The following is a 19,759-nucleotide window of genomic DNA, read 5'->3' on the forward strand; positions in this document are numbered from 1 at the left end:
GACATACATAAAAAACATCTGTTATAAAAACTATTATAATACAGTTGGTAGAATGCACAATAGGATAAGTGCCATTATAAGCTATAGTATGGCAGTGTGTGTGTGTGTGTGTGTGTGTGTGTGTGTGTGTGTATCAGAAGAACATAATCTAACCTAAAATTAGAATACATTCAGAGAATTAAATCAGTGGGGAAAGTAATTAGGATTAAATTAAAATTTTCAACAGAATTGTAATTTCAGTAGATGATAAAGGAAAGAAGAGGTGAATCCTTCCTTTTCTTAGATAAACTCTGTAGAATAAATGACTCAAAACTGCAGAGTTGGTCTATCATTGAAAAGACATGTCTGGTTTTTCTCCTCGATTAAGAAGTTTAATTGCTCTATTTCTGTTTCGTCTTTAAGATACCAACCAAAGAATCTACTTCAAATGAAGATCATTAAACACCCTCTTTGACTTGGGTTTAAAGCAAATCCAAAGAGATTTGTTTTAATAACTTTGAAACTCTGAATGAAAGATGTTGCTAGGAGAAATGTTTCCAGTTCTACCATATTCTTAACTATGCCCTGAGCAAGAGAGAAATAGATCTCTTCCACCATAAGATAAATTTTTAGTAAAGGTTAGTACAGGAGAGTTACTTTTAAAATTTTTTCAACCTAGAAGGGCCTGATCTTGAGATAAGCAGCTGAAGGAAAAGGTATTAATTCTCATGAAACAACTATAGTATTGACCCTCCTTAAGCAGTTAAAATGAGATATTGACAATTCCCTTAATAGACAATCTGGTCCAAGGAGGCAACTAAACATTACAGATATCTGTGCTGCCCTGTTCCTCCACAAGCAGGAAATCACTATTTAGTTCCTAATGATGGGTGCCACGTAGAAATCAGGTACATATTGTTACATCCTGAAATGTTCCATGATACCTTCCTTTTTTTTTTCATATGATGGCATAGTTTGAACTAAAACAGTAACAACAACAAAAAACCCATTCGCAGGTCAAACGACATGCGGGCAGAATTCAGCTTTAGGTCCACGTCCTCTCATCTAGATTCTGGGGGGAAAAAAATGTATGGACTAATTTTCAGCTAACAGTAGCCAATTTCCTTCTTATTTTTTTCAAATGCTCTGTCTTCCTTGAGGGGGAGAGGAAACTGGTGAAGAAGGAAGCTTAATAATAAACACTTTTAATGCAAAAATTCCCAGTGGCAATATTGTCTCTGTTGCAGCAATTACAGAAATCTTTAGTAATCAGGGGTTTCCTTACCTAGGGTCATTTTATCAGTCTATGTGACTCTATATCCAGGTGTGATCATCAAAACATTTAAAAACTGATGGGGCAAGGCACAGCGCTAGTAGGTAACACCCTTTAACCCCTTTAGCTCCGGAGGGCCTGGGGAAGCACAGCTTGAGGAAGGGGATATTTACCAACTGGTATGGAAATATTCCAGCATTTTGAATAACCAGCAGAGCATTTCAGTTGAATGTCAACTCTGATAGTATCAGAGCTTCAATTTAACATCACCTTTAAGGCCTGTGCTGTAGGGCTGAGAAAGCTTAAACAATCTAGTAATGGTGTACACTCTCTAAAGACTAGACTGTAAAAGCCTCTAATAATTTGATAAGAATGCTTTCTACTTTGATAATAAAGCATAATTGAATTTAACAAATAGATGGCAGAAAGGAAATTATACTAACTAAATTACTTAGATCTCTCAAATTAGAGAAGTTCAAATGCAGAAGATTCTCATTAAAAGACAGAGCCTTCTCACTGTGCTACTGAGCGTTCTGCCTAACTTAAAAAAAATTGGTTCCTGAACGAAATGGGAGCCTCTGGATGAACCAGATTTTTCTTCCAGGCTGACCTCACCAGTTAAACCAGAACTGGATCACAGTTCTTTTGGTAAGGGGGCAGAGAAGTGGAACCCCCAAATTTAGTGCTGTCTTCCTTGTCCTTTTAGTCTAGCTTGGCATCAGGTTTTACAGACCTGTACCATGATTCAAGGGGCAATTTCCTGGCTCCAGCTATTCACTGCTTGAACTTTCCCTGACCCTTAACCTCACCCAAGGCAGAGCGGATGGAGTCAGGATTAATCTAAGGAAGGATGTCCATGAAGGAGAGAATGGCAGATGCAGCACAGCGTCCTCATGCGCTGGGAGCTGGCGATCTCCGCTGTAACCCCTCTTCTCCGTGATTAACCTGCCGGTTATGAAGTCAGGCTCTTCATTTCTCAGGGGCTCTGCCATCCAGTCGAGCCATCCAAATTTTCCCCAGTTCTACCATCCGATTACTTCAGACTATCCAATCAGATGCCGTCAGGTGTCAGATACCAGCTGACACAGTACGGTCACTTCATAGAAGTGTGGATAGGATACTGGTCGGTTTATCCCCACTCCCAACATTGTCCCAGTTTCAGCTACGGGATCAATAAGCAAGGTTTAACTGAAAATTACTGTGAAATCCCGATTATGGTTTGTCTTAGATCCATGTTCACAAAAATATAAAATTCAAGTGCTAAGTGGCCAATTCCAAAGAAAAGAGGAATAGACAACTGCTAAGAACAGTATGCTATATTTCACACTAAGGGAATTGGCTTGAAAATAAAGGCTACTTATGAAAGGAGCTTCAATTAATAATACTTTTCCCTAACATATAAAAGGCCCATCTAATATCAATGATTTAGGCACACTAGGTTAAAAAAAGATTTAGGTTAAAAGGCAAAAATTGGAAGTTGTTCAAACATTTACTGCTTTAAGAGATTAATTCTAACATCAACACATTATATTATACATTACAATGACACCATAACTTTTATACAATACAAAATATACATATACACATGCACACATATAGAACATGCACACATTACAATCTTTTTTAAAGACTATAAACACTTCAAAACCAGTTTCTTAATAAAGCACTCAAAATAACCACAATTTGTTACTTTCAAAGAGTATGTGTTTTTATATTGCACAATAATTCTTTGGTTTTTCAAATTTAAAATTGTTTTAGTTACGTAAAACAAGTAGCTTATCTTAAAAGCTTGATTTTTCATTCTATGATATATAAATATGTAGAATGAAACTTTAATTTTATAAGTAACTCAGCATTCATGTACTGTAAATCCATGGGATGAATAAAACTCAAAATTCAAATAAAATGTTAACTGGAGGACTATGAATATTAAAATTTTTAGGAGGCTTACATGATGATATTCTTAAAGTTGGGCCATATCCCTTTAAATGAATGGACACCAAAAAAACCAATCACACACACAAGAAATGCAGTTAGAAAGGTTTGGTTAAAGGAGAAATAAGTTAGCAAAATGAAATCTGCCAACATGAATCATTTAAAAAGATTTTTTAGAACGTTAATGCCTGGAATTCCCCAAGTACAGATGGAATGTCAAAGACAATCTGATTGAAATGAAATAAATGTTCATAACAGATTATTAGCATGTTGGTGGATAAGTGGGTGATTTCTGGAGCTGTAAACTCCTGTACTAAAAACTTGAGGGAAGCACCGCTTTTCATCACTGCTAAATGCAATCATTCAGCCAAGTTCTAAAATGAGAAATGTTCTTGTCGCAAGGAAAATGCTGCTCAGACGTTTATTGCTTTTTTACTCTGAAGTTTTTTTCTTCCTATTTAAGAAACGTAGGGAAAGCAACTTCAGATGCTTATTCTTAGCTGTAAACATCCAAAAAATAAAAGCATTAAGGAAATAACAGAACACTTTTTTTGTTTTCCTTTTGACTGTACCTCTATCTGGAGAATTTAGTAAAGTTGCAGATGAAGAGGAGAGCCGCTTGCTAATGACGGGATCAACATGTTTCGAAAGATTCATGGTGGAAACTGACCGCCTGTCTGGATCTAAAACAAATGGAGATAATGCTAATTGACAGCCAGCATGCAGGATTGCAATTTCCTAGTTCACTGATGGGAGGAAAAACTAGGTCTGGATGCTTTTAGCTCTATGGCTAGATCTTTACTACAGCACAGTTTTCTAAGTGGACATTTTAAGGTAACTTAAAGGCTAGAAATAATACTCATTTTTCTTATAGGAAAATAAAAATATAGAATAAAAATATTAAAGAACTATTCAGTTCACCAGTTTGTCAGCCAGGGAAGTTCAAGCATATGGTTACAACACAACAAACGGAGAAGACCAAAGGAAAACCAGTGGAGGGCAACAAAAATGATGGAGGCAGCCCATGAAGCAAGAGCGGGTCTACAGAAGGGAGTGCCTTCATAATTTCCCAAAGGAGAAACAATGGGGCAGTAATAGTGCTGGTGAGATAGAATGCAAACACTAGAATAAAAAACACCAGGGTCTGTGCATCTGCTGATACTTTTGCTTATAAAGTCATTTTACAAAGGGCACTATAGAAAAACAGATTAATCAGAAACAAAAAAAGCAACACTGCAGGTGTGGAAAGGATGGCCCCTAGAGCATTTCTTTTTTTAAAATCCACTAAGGACCACCTCTGTGTGCCTAGATCACAGAGATGAGGGTGGTTTACAGACACATTATGAATCAGCTCACAAACTTACCTAACAAAACTGGCAGCCATGCAAAGACAATCAGAATTAAGTTTATTAATAACATTTTTATTGCTATTGGATAATTTTAGAGTAATTCTTCAAGTTCAAGTTAGAAGAGAAATAATATCTGTATAAAAGGGAAAAATCAACTCTGATGGTTTGCTCTCTGAACAGTGGAACCAAGCTGTAACTACACTCACTAGTGTACGTCATGTTCCCTGAATACAACTACATATAATGAAAGTCTAAAACACCTCATTATTTTATTTATTTAGGATGCAGGGAGTTGTTCTGACCTATATTAGCCAAAGTTCAAGGACTCTTGATGTATTTTGTTTTATTTTCTATGGTTAGCTTCTTCTAAAACGGAACACAAACCAAAATATTCCTTATGGGAGAGGCCTTCAAACCCTGTTCCCACCTGTCTAAACTAACCCTGGGAGTAAATATGTTAAACTTTCTCCCACAGAATAACCACTTCTGGCCATTTACAGTGTACAGGGGATAAGTAAGTCTTCCACCAACATCAGATATTCCTATCTTCTACAGGGACTCATCTTTACAGTTGAAGCAATTAAAATTTTTTCTAATTTATTGAAGTATCATTGATTTATATGAAGTGATTTAATCATCAAAAGAAAAAAACCAAACGCCATTTCTGTGACTCAAATTCACACTTAATGGATGGGCTCTTAGGGGAATCCTAACAAAGAAAAGACTTGGGGTAAAATGTCTAAAGAAACAATGACAAAACGTGAGGTTTAAGGACACAAAGAAGGATAAGGAAAGTTATTTCCAGGACATTTCATAGCAATACATTTTCTGATATTGTTTTATATGTTCAACTTCAGTTGGGAGGAAATTGTGTCTACATGCAGGCCTATCACACATAATTAAATTTATGGAGATAAAATATGTATTTATTATATTACTTAACAAATAAGAATCTTTAATCTTTTTTTTCCCTCTCTGAACAAAACACAAATTCACAAAAGGATTTATGAAGAACTGGATTAAAAAGTATTGTCTTTACAAAGCAGGGCTAGCTGATGTGGGAACAGTCAGAAAACACACTGATTTGATCTAGATTAAAGTTAATTTCCAGGATTTGTTTGTTGTGTCTACCACAAGTTAGCACTGTTGTAAAGTAAGGAGTAGGCAAAATGAGCAAGACTTGGTTACTGTTCTTGAGATCTTGGCAAATTATTCTGACCATTGAGAATTTTGGTAAATTCTCATTATTTTCAAACTTCTCTGTTCTATTATAGGAGGAATTTTCTCTAATTCACAGCCCTAATAAAAAATGATTTATCCAAAAGCTCACAAATACAACTCTGAGTGGCAATAACAGAGGCCATATATTGAACTCTAAGCATGGAAACAAGAAGTAAAGCTAAGTAACTTGATATCCCCTCAAAAATGTTGGAGGGAATTCCCTGGGAGCCCAGTGATTAGGGCTCCCAGCCTCCACTGCAGGGGGAACTAAGATCCTGCATGTCACACACTGCAGCTAAAAAAAAAAAAACAAAAAACTTGAAAGTTTGCACAGGTCTACCTGTTTAACATGCACATGTAAAACATGAAGGCAAACGAAAGAAAAATAAGTAATGTTATAAAAGCACATACCATGATGGCTTTTTTGGTATGGAACAAATATGCAAAATTATACCTAGAATGAAATATCACATGTAAATGATCCTTATGACCGCAGATTTGATGTGCCCCACTGCAAATACAACTGGGTCATGAAGAGCCGAGGGGGAAAAAACATGCTTTCAAATTTGGTTCACTGCATAGGAAAGAAAGTTGTGGCAATATGCTTTTAGACTTTGTAAATGATGAGGCTATAGAAGATACACTGAATGTCAGCAATGAAAGGGAATAGAGAAAACAAACAAAAATCCATAGTTATTTATGTGAAAACAAAGTTGACAATAGCTGTATTGATGGAGGCAGGGTGAAATGAAGCCAAACTGGATGCACTTTGACCTCAGGTGATTTATCAGTGAAAAAACACTTTCTTTAAGGTTTTATCCAAAATGGTCATTTAAAGAAAAAGTAAGCAGATCACAGGGAATTACTTTATTTCAGTACCTTTAAGTCACCCGAGTTATATTGTCAACACTTGCCAGACACTGTGCCATGTCCAGATCTAGGTCTATGCAGTGGGATATCAAGCATGCATTATGACTACGGTGGCAATGGTTCAGCTACTGATGAACTGGCCCTCGTCTGGGGTGCTAGCTACAGGTCAGGCAATCAGCGAATCACAAGGAGGTCTGTACCAGGTTTAGTACCACCAAAAGCTGTGAAGTGGTGGTCCAGGCCTGCTAAATCGAGAAAGGTGAATGATGATTCAACAAAACCACCTGGGGACAGAATGTAAGACAATGATTTTCCAAAGTAAATTAAAAAAAAAAAAAAAGCTTTTAGACTCACACATATGAAACTGACACTCTACATAAAATTCAAGGTGCATTGAATTTACAGTACAAAAATAAAGCCTTTCACTAAGTCCAAATTTCAGTAGGATTTTAAGTCAATTTAAGAACAAGGAAGTGCTTGGACATTCACTGCTATTTCTAGCTTCAGAAATCTGCACTTCTTCTTATAGAGCCTTTGTGTTGCATATACTTTAGGATCAGAATACATAAGCTCATAGGATTGATCCTGATCGGCAACGGGTGCTAGGATTCTCGCAGAGAAAAAGGCAAAACTGGTTAACCCATTCCAGAATCTTGAAACCCCTAGGCAAATAAATTACCAAAATAATGTAGAACTGAAAATAGTTGCTGGGAAAAATTGTACAGATTTCTGTTTCTTTAAAGAACTTTGTAACAAATGAGAAAAGCAGCCTGTGTGGAGGGAGGGAACCTTATCTTCTTACCTCCATCACCCTCTTATCCTCAAACAGTAGAAGCATCATTTCATTGTAGCTTAATTATTTATGCAGGTTTTTTTTTTACAAACACAGAATAAAAAAGTAACTGTGACTTTAACTGTGATTAAAAAAATAGTAATTTTGGAAAGCGGCTTCTCCATTTACCTGTGCTGTGGATGTTCGGGCTCCCGTGGAGAGCACCTCCCCATGACCACCGGTTTTGTCTCTGTTTTGGCTTCTGGCTCCTCTCCATTGTACGTCGCACGACGGCTTCATGACGCTCCTTTAAATGGAACAGGAGTTGATGACTAGATTCTACCTGCTTGTTGGAGGATTCTTCAACTTAAGGCAGAGGGAAGGGAGAGGTACTACTTTAAATTTCAACCTTAATAGTCCTAATACTCAGAAGATTCCTAACCTCTACACTTTAAGGTGAAAGTAGTTCTATCAACATGGGGGTGGGTGGGTGGTTACTGAAATTATTAGGTTCCAGCTGACAAAGCCCTTGGCATACAATGGGTACTTAAAAAAAGGACTATTACTGTTACCACTGACTTCCCAGGCGCTAGCCGTAAAGAACCTGCCTACCAATGCAGGAGTCGTGAGACGCAGGTTCCATCCCTGGGTTGGGAAGATCTGCTGGAGGAGGGCATGGCAACCCACTCCATATTCTTGCCTGGAGAATCCCATAGACAGTGGAGCCTGGTGGGCTACAGTCTATAGGGTCACAAAGAGTCAGACACGACTGAAGCATCTTAGCACACTCCTGGGAGTGTAATGCTTTTCCATCAACTAACATAAGCCCGTAGCGCAGGTCTTAGTTTAAGCAGATGTAACACATGTGGTACTGTATTTAAAAACAGAATCTAGAATCTGAGGATACGGGTAATCCCGACCCCGCAATTTAATGGACTGTATGACTTTGTGTAACTTAGCTATTCTGCGTCTAAATCTTTATTTCCACAGAAAGTGGTAACACTCAAAGGTTCAGTAAGAGTTAAATGAGATAATCGATGTGAAAACATTTGTAAATGGTAAAGCCCCACAGAAGCCCAGTTGCTGGGATTAACACTTCAGCATGCATGAATTAAACATAAACAAGTTACAGGTCCAGACCAGAGAAATGAGCTTTTAAAGGTCCTGTGGAAACAGTGACAATCACATCATTCTCAACCTGATTTCCACACCACAACCTCCCTAGAAACTATGCAAGTGAAAATTGCTCAGTCGTGTCTGACTCTTTGTGACCCCATGGACTGGAGCCTGCCAGGCTCCTCTGTCCAGGGAATTTTCCAGGCCAGAATACTGGAGGGGGTAGCCGTTCCCTTCTCCAGCAGATCTTCCTGACCCAGGGATCGAACCCACGTCTCCTGCATTGCAGGTGGATTCTTTACTGTCTGAGCTACCAGGAAAGCCCCTAGAAACTATGACTGCTGGCAAATCTGCTGCCACAGACATTCGAGCTGTGCATCCCGGCACCTCAGCGGGAAGCTTCCCAGTTAAGGCGCTGTGTTTCTGAGACAGACGCGCCGCCCACGTGTCCCCAGGGCAGCATCTGACCTTGTCCTCCTCCAGCCTCTGCCGCCGCTTCTCCTCCACGGCAGCCCGCCTCCGCTCCTCCTTCAGCCTCTGCTCTTCGAGCTTCTTCTTCCGCTCCTCCAGGTGCTTCTCGTAGTGCTGCCTGGCCCGCTCTTCTCTCTCTAACCAGACGATTTCTCTTGCAGCTTCAGGAGGAAAAACAAGGGAAACCAGACTCAGGCAGGTTTAAAACCTTAACAGTTGGGCATGCAGAAGTGGCCCACATTTAACAAACATGGATGGGGTCTTTGGTTTTTATTAACCAACCATGGCCTGTGCTTTCCTCAAATTTTCAGAAAAAAAAATACGACTGTTGATTTTGAGCATAATTTAATATGCAAACAATGAGGCGGAAGAAGATGCACTTAATTCTGTTCTTTGGGAAATGGAACAGCCCTCCAGTTTGGTACATTATTACTGCAGAAGAAGGCATGCGTCGCATACTCTAGCCTCAAAGCTGAGAGCGATATGATACTCTCAAACCCAGCAGCACCATCTGTCTCTCTCTCATTAAAATATGTGATATCCTTCAGATTGAAAGCCTGTGGCTTCCTCTCAACACAGCATTGGTTCTGCAAATGTTAAAAGGATTTGGGAGAGTGGTTATGTGTATATGTAAAACTGACTGACTTTACTATACAGCAGAAACGAAAACAACATTGTATATCAACTATATTCCAATCCCAGGTGGCACTATCAGTAAAAAAAAAAAAAAAAAACAACCCACCTGCCAATGCAGGAAACATAAGAGACGTGGATTTAGTCCCTGGGTCGGGAAGATCCCAGGGAGGATGGCATGATAACCCCCTCTAGTATTCTTGCCTGGAGAATTCCATGGACAGAGGAGCCTGGCGGGCTACTGTCCACACGACTGAAGTGACTTAGCATACACACCAATAAAAATTAATTAAAAAAAAGATTTGGGAGAAAATTCCAAAGATTGATACTTGATGAAAGATACACCTCAGGGGGCATATTGCACTGGGTCAGCCAAAGGACATGAGGGATCAAACGAGCAGCCGACCTTGTCTCTGAATTGCTCCTAATCTATTTAGGCAACACATTATCATCACGGAGTAAAAATAAACAGCTCAAAAAATATTGTTTAATGGATGGACCTAGGGAGTGTCATACTGAGTGAAGTGAGTTAGACAGAGGAGGAGAAGTATCATATAACATCCCTTCGATGTGGAATCTAAAAAGAAATGATACGAATGAGCTTACAAAACAAAGACTCACAGACTTAGAAAACGAACTTATTGTTGCCAGGAGGAAGGGAGAGTTGGGGAGTTTGGGAAGGTCTTGTACACATTGCTATATTCAAAATGGATAACCAACAAGGACCTATTGTATAGCACGTGGAACTCTTCTCAATTTTATGTGCCAGCCTGGATGGAAGAGGGGTTTGGGGCAGAATAGATACATGTGTATATATGGCTGAGTCCCTTTGCTGTTCCCCTGAAACTACCACAACGTTGTTAACTGGCTAGGCTATACCTCAATGCAAAATAAAAAGTTTACCATTTGAAAAAAAAATAAAATCTATATGACCTTAAAAAAATATTATTTAATGATGGAATGCTTCCTCTCTTTACATATACACGTACTTTCCTCATTTCCGGGCACAAAACTTTTTTTTTTTTTTAATATGCTGCTTCCTTCAGCCATGATAGCTAAACACATTTTTATTTTTTATTTATTTTTCATTAATTTTTATTAGTTGGAGGCTAACTACTTTACAATACTGTAGTGGTTTTTGCCATACCTTGACATGAATCAGCCATGGATTTACATGTGTTCCCCATCCTGAACCCCCCCTCACCTCCCTCCCCATCCCATCCCTCTGGGTCTTCCCAATGCACCAGCCCCGAGCACTTGTCTCACGAATCCAACCTGGGCTGGCGATCTGTTTCACCCTTGATAATATACATGTTTCGACGCTGTTCTCTCAGATCATCCCACCCTCGCCTTCTCCCATAGAGTCCAAAAGTCTGTTCTATACATCTGTGTCTCTTTTTCTGTCTTGCATATAGGGTTATTGTTACCATCTTTCTAAATTCCATACATATGTGTTAGTATACTGTATTGGTGTTTATCTTTCTGGCTTACTTCACTCTGTATAATGGGCTCGTTTCATCCATCTCATTAGAACTGATTCAAATGAATTCTTTTTAACGGCTGAGTAATATTCCATGGTGTATATGTACCATAGCTTCCTTATCCATTCGTCTGCTGATGGGCATCTAGGTTGCTTCCATGTCCTGGCTATTATAAACAGTGCTGCGATGAACATTGGGGTGCACGTGTCTCTTTCAGATCTGGTTTCCTCGGTGTGTATGCCTAGGAGTGGGATTGCTGGGTCATATGGCAGTTCTAATTCCAGTTTTTTAAGGAATCTCCACACTGTTCTCCATAGTGGCTGTACTAGCTTGCATTCCCACCAATAAACACATTTTTAATGTGAGTTATTAATGCTGTAGGCAAAAGTATCCAAACAAAGTATAGAAACTACATGGTATATAAATTAAACTTACTTTTTAAGAGAAAAACAATGAAATTCAGAACATTTAGCTTCCTCTAGATATTTAATATGAGAGATTCTGTATTCCTGCTACCATTAAATCTTTCCAGAGCTATTCACTTCAGGAGACAAAACCACTGAAAGGGACGTGAACTGACTTGACTTTCATGGGAGGAAAAAGGTGAGGACAAACCCAAGATGAGCTTGTTCTCTGACATCACTCAGGGTTGTACACAGAGACCTGGGTTTCCCCAGCAGCTCTGCTGTTAACACATGGTGAGACCTGGAAAATTTCATTTGGATTTCAGTTTTCTCTGGCTTGAAACATGAAGAAATTGATCTTTAAGGTTCCTTGCTTCCAATGTTCAAATCTCATGGTTTTAAAGAGATTCTCAGGCTCAAGATAAAAATTTACTCTGAGCAAAAGCACGTAGTATGAGGGAATTGCTACCCACTCCAGTATTGCCTGGAGAATTCCATGGACAGAGGAACCTGGCAGAATACAGTTCATAGGGTTGCAAAGAGTCAAACACGACTGAGCACACACACTCAATAAATATTTACTGAATGATTGAATAAATAAAAAAATACTCTGAAAACATATGTTAAAAGTAACATGGACAGCATTATTCACAATAACCAAGTCATGGAAGCTATGTAAGTGTCTGTATCAATAGATGAATGGATAAAGAAGATGTAGCAAACACGGGCCATGGGATATCACTCAGCCATAAAAAATAATGAAATCTTGTTATTGTGACAACACAGATGAACCTAGAGAATACTATGCTAAGTGAAACAAGTCCTACCTAAACCTGGCCCCTCATTCTCCCTAGAGACCTTTTGCCTTATTGCACCTCTCAAACAAACCATACCTCCCCCATCTCTTTGCTCCCAAGGTTGTGGTTGTTGGGAAAGTTGCTATCCTTGTTTCAATCCAGTCATCCTATAAGGCAGTTTAGTTCAGGTGCTCAGTCGTGTCTGACTCTTTGCAACCCCATGAATAGCAGCACGCCAGGCCTCCCTGTCCATCACCAACTCCCAGAGTCCACCCAAACCCATGTCCATTGAGTCGGTCATGCCATCCAACCATCTCATCCTCTGTTGTCCCCTTCTCCTCCTGCCCTCAATCTTTCCCAGCAACAGGGTCTTTTCAAATGAGTCAGCTCTCCGCATCAGGTGGCCGAAGTATTGGAGTTTCAGCTTCAACATCAGTCCTTCCAATGAATACCCAGGACTGAATTTCCTTTAGGATGGACTGGTTGGATCTCCTTGCAGTCCAAGCAACTCTCAAGAGTCTTCTTCAACACCACAGTTCAAAAGCATCAATTTTTTGGCGCTCAGCTTTCTTTATAGTCCAACTCTCACATCCTTACATGACCACTGGAAAAACCATAGCCTTGACTAGATAGACCTTTGTTTGCAAAGTAATGTCTCTGCTTTTTAATGTGCTGTCTAGGTTGGTCATAACTTTCCTTCCAAGGAGTAAGCGTCTCTTAATTTCATGGCTTCAGTCACCATCTGCAGTGATTCTGGAGCCCAGAAAAATAAAGTCTGACACTGTTTCCCCATCTATTTCCCACGAAGTGATGGGACCAGATGCCATGATCTTAGTTTTCTGAATGTTGAGCTTTAAGCCAACTTTTTCACTGTCCTCTTTCACTTTCATCAAGAGGCTCTTCAGTTCTTCTTCACTTTCTGCCATAAGGGTGGTGTCATCTGCATATCTGAGGTTAGTGATATTTCCCCTGCAATCTTGATTCCAGCTTGTGCTTCCTCCAGCCCAGAGTTTCTCATGATGTACTCTGCATATAAGTTAAATAAGCAGGGTGACAATATACAGCCTTGACGTACTCCTTTCCCCGATTTGGAACCAGTCTGTTTTTCCATGTCCAGTTCTAACTGTTGCTTCCTGACCTGCATACAGGTTTCTCAAGAAGCAGGTCAGGTGGTCTGGTATTCCCATCTTTTTAAGAATTTTCCACAGTTTATTGTGATCCACACAGTCAAAGGCTTTGGCATAGTCAATAAAGCAGAAATAGATGTTTTTCTGGAACTCTCTTGCTTTTTTGATGATCCAGCGGATGTTGGCAATTTGATCTCTGGTTCTAAAAACCTTTTCTAAAACCAGCTTGAACATCTGGAAGTTCACGGTTCACATGTTGCTGAAGCCTGTAGTCTCATAAATGCAGATTGCTGGGTTATAATCCTCAATTATTTTTACTGCTCCCAGGATGAGGCCTAGTAATCTGCATTCTAAACAAACCTCCTAGGTTATTTTGGTCCCAAGTGATCCATGATGGCATACATGGAGGACCACTGCTCTTAACTTCTCCAGAAATTTCATCTCTTCAGGGCTCAATGCAGGTCTTATGACATCTACCACAAACTTAAGCATTTCTTATATTCTGATTTCCGTGTAGCAAGTGACTATTACCCTCCCCTTTTCCCCCACTCACTACAGTATTTTTCAGGGCTTCCTCAGTGGCTCAGCTAGTAAAGAACCTGCCTACCAATGCAGGAGATGAAAGAGACACAGGTTCAATCCCTGGGTCTGGAAGACCCCCCTGGAAAAGGAAATGGCAACCCACTCCAGTATTCTTGCCTGGAAAATTCCATGGACAGAGGAACCTGGTGAGTTACAGTCCATGGGGTCACAAAGAGTCAGACTGAGTGCACATACACATATAGTGTTTTTCACAACTTGTATATAAGCAAGGGCCTTAATAATTACTTCCTGATTCATTGAGAACAATTGTACTTCTTGACTTATTTACCCTTAACTGTGTGGTCTTAGACAAATTATTTAACTTCCTTACTCCTCACTTCTGTCAAGGTAAATTGTGGCTAAATACGGGACCTTCTCATAGTGTTTACTGTGAGGATTAAAAAAAGCATTACACCTAACACAGAATAGTTCTCGGCACTTGGTAAGCATTCAATAAATATTAGCCATTACTGTCAAATTTGTCACCATAATTTCAATTCAGAAAATTCAAGGTAGTTCTTAAGCTTGTGCTATCAATCAAAACAGAGCTAGATATTATGACAATAACAATTAGTTTTATCCCAAATAATCTTCTAAATGAACAGCATTTCTTCATCAAACTCTTAACTTCCCCTTCTATTTTCTACCAGGAAGTGGAGATCCTATTGCAGTGCCTTCTTAAATAATTGTCATCTTTACACAGTCATACAGAAAACAGGCAAATAATGGTGAAATAGCAAACAATGGTTTCATATTATTGCAGAGAATGGTGGTGAGCACCAGGATTATGACCAAGTACAGATCCTGTGACCCTTTAAACAGAAGGATAATGCATAAAAGATTTCAATATTTTAATAAGAATTGAAAGTTAACTTACCCTAAGAGGTTGAGTTACCTAAAATATTCCCTGTGGATGATATATAATAACAAAGTTTTGTATTTTCTCATTAAGAAATAAGACTTCTGAGCATAAGAAAAAGAAATCAACACTTGCTATGGACTGAATTGTGTCTCCTCTCCCAGCAATTTGTACACGGAATCCCTACTGCCCAAAGTGACTGCATCTGGAGCTAGGGCCTTCAGGAGATGATCATGATTATGTGAGATCATAAGGGTAGGGACCTAATCCAATAGGATTCAGTTCAGTTGCTCAGTCGTGTCCGACTCTTTGCGACCCCATGGACTGCCGCACGCCAGGCCTCCCTTCCCATCACCAACTCCCGGAGTTTACTCAAACTCATGTCCATCCAGTCGGTGATGCCATCCAACCATCTCATCCTCTGTCGTCCCCTTCTCCTCCCGCCTTCAATCTTTCCCAGCATCAGGGTCTTTTCAAATGATTACTCCCTTATAGAAAAGAGATACCAGGGAGCTCTCTCTCCCTCTCTTTCCATGCTCAGAAGAAAGACCAGGTAAGAACAAAGCAAGTCATCCATGTCAGGAAGAGCCTCTCATCAGGAACAGAAGCCTACCAGAGCCTTGATCTTAAACTTTCCAGCCTCCAGAATTGCTAAGAGAAAAAAATTTGTTGTTTAAGCCATGCATTCGACAGTAGTCTGCCATGGCGGTATGAAGAGACTGTATAACAACTCATTCAGTATTTAAATCATTAACCATCACTAATTTCACAGAGCTCTATGAAAGAATAACATGTCCAAAAAGGACCTGTGATGAATATCATTAACCTTTGCTCTTGTGACGTGAGCATTTTCTCCTGGACTCTGAGATCGTAATATAAAAATGAAACGAAAACCCACTGTGGCCCCTGGACGTGAACAGTCCAGTCCCATCCCTGGGCTGCTGCCACCAAGACACTGTAACATTAGGTTAGTGCCCCACGAAGGGGAAGCCCACCGTCAGCCTGGGCTCTATTTAGAAACTGGACTCTTGTACCAAGCGGCAGTGACTCCCGTACTGAAAGGAGTTTGAAGCAAAAGGGTACTGGATGGAGAAGCAGCTCTGGCTTCACAGGAACCGAGTCCACCCCCTCCTGCCACTCCCCTGTTGCAGAGCGACTTCTGTGGTCCTGTCTCCTCCGACCGTCTTCCTGCCAGAGCTGCCAGAGGAGCCCACGGTAACATACAAAGTGTTCAGCGCAGTGCCGGTACCCAGTAGGGACTGTGTACCTGTAACCCCCACACCTCCACTCCACCAACCCTACCCCTACCACAGCAAGGGGAAAGAAAGAAAGTTTAAGAGGACTAAAACTAAGCCTACTAGTTAAGATCGAGACTTTTAGACCAGGCCAAAATCCAAAATGCCCAAGTTATGTTGAAGCCTGGTGTGCGGCAGTCCATGGGGTCACAAAGAGGAGGACAAAGCTGAGCAACTGAACAACATGTTGTTTAAAAGAAACAAACCTAAAACAAAGTGTTAAAAAATCATAAAATAATGAATGAACAAAACCTATCAGGCAAATGAAAACAAAATTGTAATAAATGTGGAATAATAATTCCATCTTGTCTGGCAGTAAGGACAAAATGAAAACACACACACACACACACAAACCCGAAGGAGATAAATAGCTCTCCCAGAATCACAGTGTCTAAAAGAGGAAGAGTTGAAATTATAATTCAGATCTGATTGTAAAGCCTGTACTTTCAGTTACTATACAATACTTCCTCCAAATTCACAACTGCCCGCCTAAAATTTCCTCTTGAATCTCCTTGTCCGATCCATCATATAACCTCACTCGTCATCCCTACCTCAAACCGGAACCTGCTCCGCCTTCTCCATTCTGATAGCAGATACATGACCTCCCAATGGTTTACGAAGATCCCTTGGAGTCACCCTCAATTTCTCCTTCATGGATGCTTCAACCCAACTCAACACTTCCACCTTTACATTCTACATCAGAATTTAGTGCCTTCTCTCTCATCCTTCCGATTCTGTTGTATTCAAGCCCTCCTTTTTTTTCTTACTCCTGGGGGTTAGTCTGTTTCCTCTTCACAACCATCCTGCATACCGTTCTCAGACATCTCCCTCCCCCTGCCACCGGCCCCACTCCCAAACAAAACCTAGTGTCATAGTCCTGCCTGAAGATCTGTTAGGTCCCCCTGTCCCCTGGTTCAGCTCCTTAGATTGACCATATGATCCTCTACATTTTTACGTGCTACCCCTGCCCCAAACGGCTCTTCCCACCTGGCAAACATCAGTCATCTTTCAAGTTCTAGGTCAAACGGCTCTTCCTCTGAAAAGCCTTCCCTGGCACCATGGTCAGGCCCATAGCTCCTCTGCACTTCTACCTGTACGCCAGATGGTAATTACTCTGCCCTTACATGTTTCTGAGTCTTTCCCCACATAAAACAATGACTTGTTTAGCAGATGATTAAAGTTAAGTCTGATGAGGAATGAGCTAAGGAATTAAAGGGTTATATGACCTCCAAGCAAAGTGATTTACATTGAGCCTTAGTGTTAATTCAAAGCCTTCTTTCTCAACCAGTCATTTACATTGTTTCCCACTCTCCTCTCATTTGAATATTACCCTGGAGAACTGCCTGGTAATAAAAGTGACCTTGTAGGATACAACACTGCATCTCCTGTCTGAGCAGACCTCCTGCTCTGCCTTCATCCCTGGACACAGTGGTGGACCAGGGCAGACCTGAGGAGCTTATACCTGTGAAAGACATTTTCTTTTGAGACAGGAGAGCAACACTCTGCCAGGACTTCTTATCTTCAGAGCTAGGCTCCACGGAGTGTTTAGCTAGGCCTCAGCTAAAGTCAGTAGAGTTTTGCTAAAGCACACGTAGCGATGATCGTCCTTGGAATCTTGCTGCCTCGACCCTAATCCACTTTCACTCCTCCAAAAGTGCTGCCATCCTCTTCCCTCGCTGTCTTGCTGAGCCAGCCTACTACTAGACCGGGAAGCACAAAGGCCCCTCTCTCTCTGCCTCCCCGGAGCGCAGAAGCACTGGCTTCTCCAGCCCCAGGCATGTCAGCCAGTCTCTGGAGTCACCTGACCTGCCGTCCTCACCTGTATCATCACAATCGTCCTGGTGAGCTGCGCTCAGGTCTTTGTGCTGACACCAGGTGATTTATAGGCAGTACCTTCACAGTCACCTGGCAGGGAGACACGGCTGCTAAACTTACAGAGAAGTGAAGTAACCTGCCTGAGGTCCCACAGTAAGTCAATGGGGGGACTGGAATCCAAATTCTGGACTGTCTGACTCCAGAAGCAAACAAGGAACCATTATGCTAAAAGACAGGATTTGGAATACTTCCCATCACTAAGGCTCCTCCTCTAGACTGGGAGAAGGTGGGCGCCCCAAGTGGAGATCCTGATTTTCTCACATCTCTCTTGGCCTTCATCATCCATTTACAAGACCCCTTACTTTTCAGGCTTTAAGACCTTTTCACTGTCAGCTTTACAGGCAGAGCAAACTTGGGAAAAATAAATAATGACTGCTTAGTCACAGTGATTCACCTGATGTTACAGCTTCAGCCTGTGTTATTTAATCCATCCCACAAGAAGCGTTTCTTCTTCCCAGTCCTGTGCCTGTCTCCTGATGCAGAGCTGCGGTATGCACTCACATCTGCAGCCCTCCCACTCACGTGTACTCTGACCCTTGGTTGTTCACAGCCTGCCTGGCAGCCTTGCGAGATTTTGTACACTCAATTCATTAAGAGACAACTTTTGGAAACCAGAAGCCACGGGTGACCACAGATCTGTCCAAGTTTTATCCAGCATATATTTGGTTTTTCCCAAAGCCCAAAGTCTGGGTTTTTCGGGTGTGTGTGTGTGTATATGTGTACTGAGGACAGTTTTGTCAAAACCAATGACTTCCTTATATGTCTAGCAATAATAATAATAACGTGACGTGTGAAACCAGGGACAATTTCACTTGTGATTCTAATCAGAGTACGGCATCACTGGTGGTTTACGAATTAATTCTACTCTGTCAACATTTTTGAGATGAACATTCTAAGCCAGATTGAAAGGACCATGTATGTCTTGACCACACTCTTATTAACATCGCTTCCCCTGACTTGACAACACACTGACACTGGAGGAGTGGGGAAGGGAGGCAAAGCAGAGAAGTTGTGACTGGAGGGGCGAGAAAGTCTGGTGAATTTATCTGAGAAACAAGGCAAATATAATCTAATTGAACATCAAAATCGTTTTCATATTATCCTCTGGTTGTTTCTCACATATTACATTCTGACAGATCTCCTGCACAGCTTTGAACTCGGCCAGGAAACCCACTATGAATGAACTGAACGAGGGACTTGAGAGATTTAATTCTTTTCTTCATGAGCGACGGGAGTCGCTCACACAATTCACTGCTGATCTCTCATGATTTCACACTCTTGAAAGCCTCTGATCCACACCTCAAACTTAATCTGCATCACCTTCAGAAAGGGAAACCTTATATCTTCCTAAACACAGAAAACTTCTTGCCTGCCTAATATTCCTCATACATTCCTTAGAATTTGTCAGCATACTGTAGGATTATTAGTTTCATAACATATCTGAAGACCAAGTAGTTTCAGGGTACAACCATTATATAGATTATCTTTGTGTCCTTGTTCATCTAACAGAGAAACTGCTTAAGAATGAGATTTTTCAGACTTGTTTGACTGGATGTTATAAGGACAGATATTACTGTTAATTTGGTAATATCTAACGACCCAGATAATCATGATGGTGTGATCACTCACCTAGAGCCAGACATCCTGGAATGTGAAGTCAAGTGGGCCTTAGAAAGCATCACTATGAACAAAGCTAGTGGAGGTGATGGAATTCCAGTTG

At 40.7% G+C, this 19,759-nt stretch overlaps 1 protein-coding gene across 6 annotated transcripts in view; it reads right to left on the minus strand.

Moving 5' to 3' along the window:
- Positions 1 to 19,759, minus strand: part of MAP7 (microtubule associated protein 7) — a 171,603-nt gene that overhangs the window by 27,931 nt on the left and 123,913 nt on the right. For 4 of the 6 annotated variants that reach the window (XM_043456977.1, XM_043456976.1, XM_043456975.1 and 1 more), the window contains exons 4-6: positions 8,984 to 9,147; positions 7,589 to 7,706; positions 3,760 to 3,870 (exon numbers count right to left, since the gene is read on the minus strand). In XM_043456977.1, the coding sequence (XP_043312912.1) occupies positions 3,760 to 3,870; positions 7,589 to 7,706; positions 8,984 to 9,147 (393 nt within the window). The remainder of the gene's footprint in view (positions 1 to 3,759; positions 3,871 to 7,588; positions 7,707 to 8,983; positions 9,148 to 19,759) is intronic. The other 2 variants (XM_043456980.1, XM_043456978.1) reach the window with 1 other exon arrangement.

Source organism: Cervus canadensis, chromosome 33 (genome assembly GCF_019320065.1).
Source record: "Cervus canadensis isolate Bull #8, Minnesota chromosome 33, ASM1932006v1, whole genome shotgun sequence".
NCBI lineage: Eukaryota > Metazoa > Chordata > Mammalia > Artiodactyla > Cervidae > Cervus > Cervus canadensis.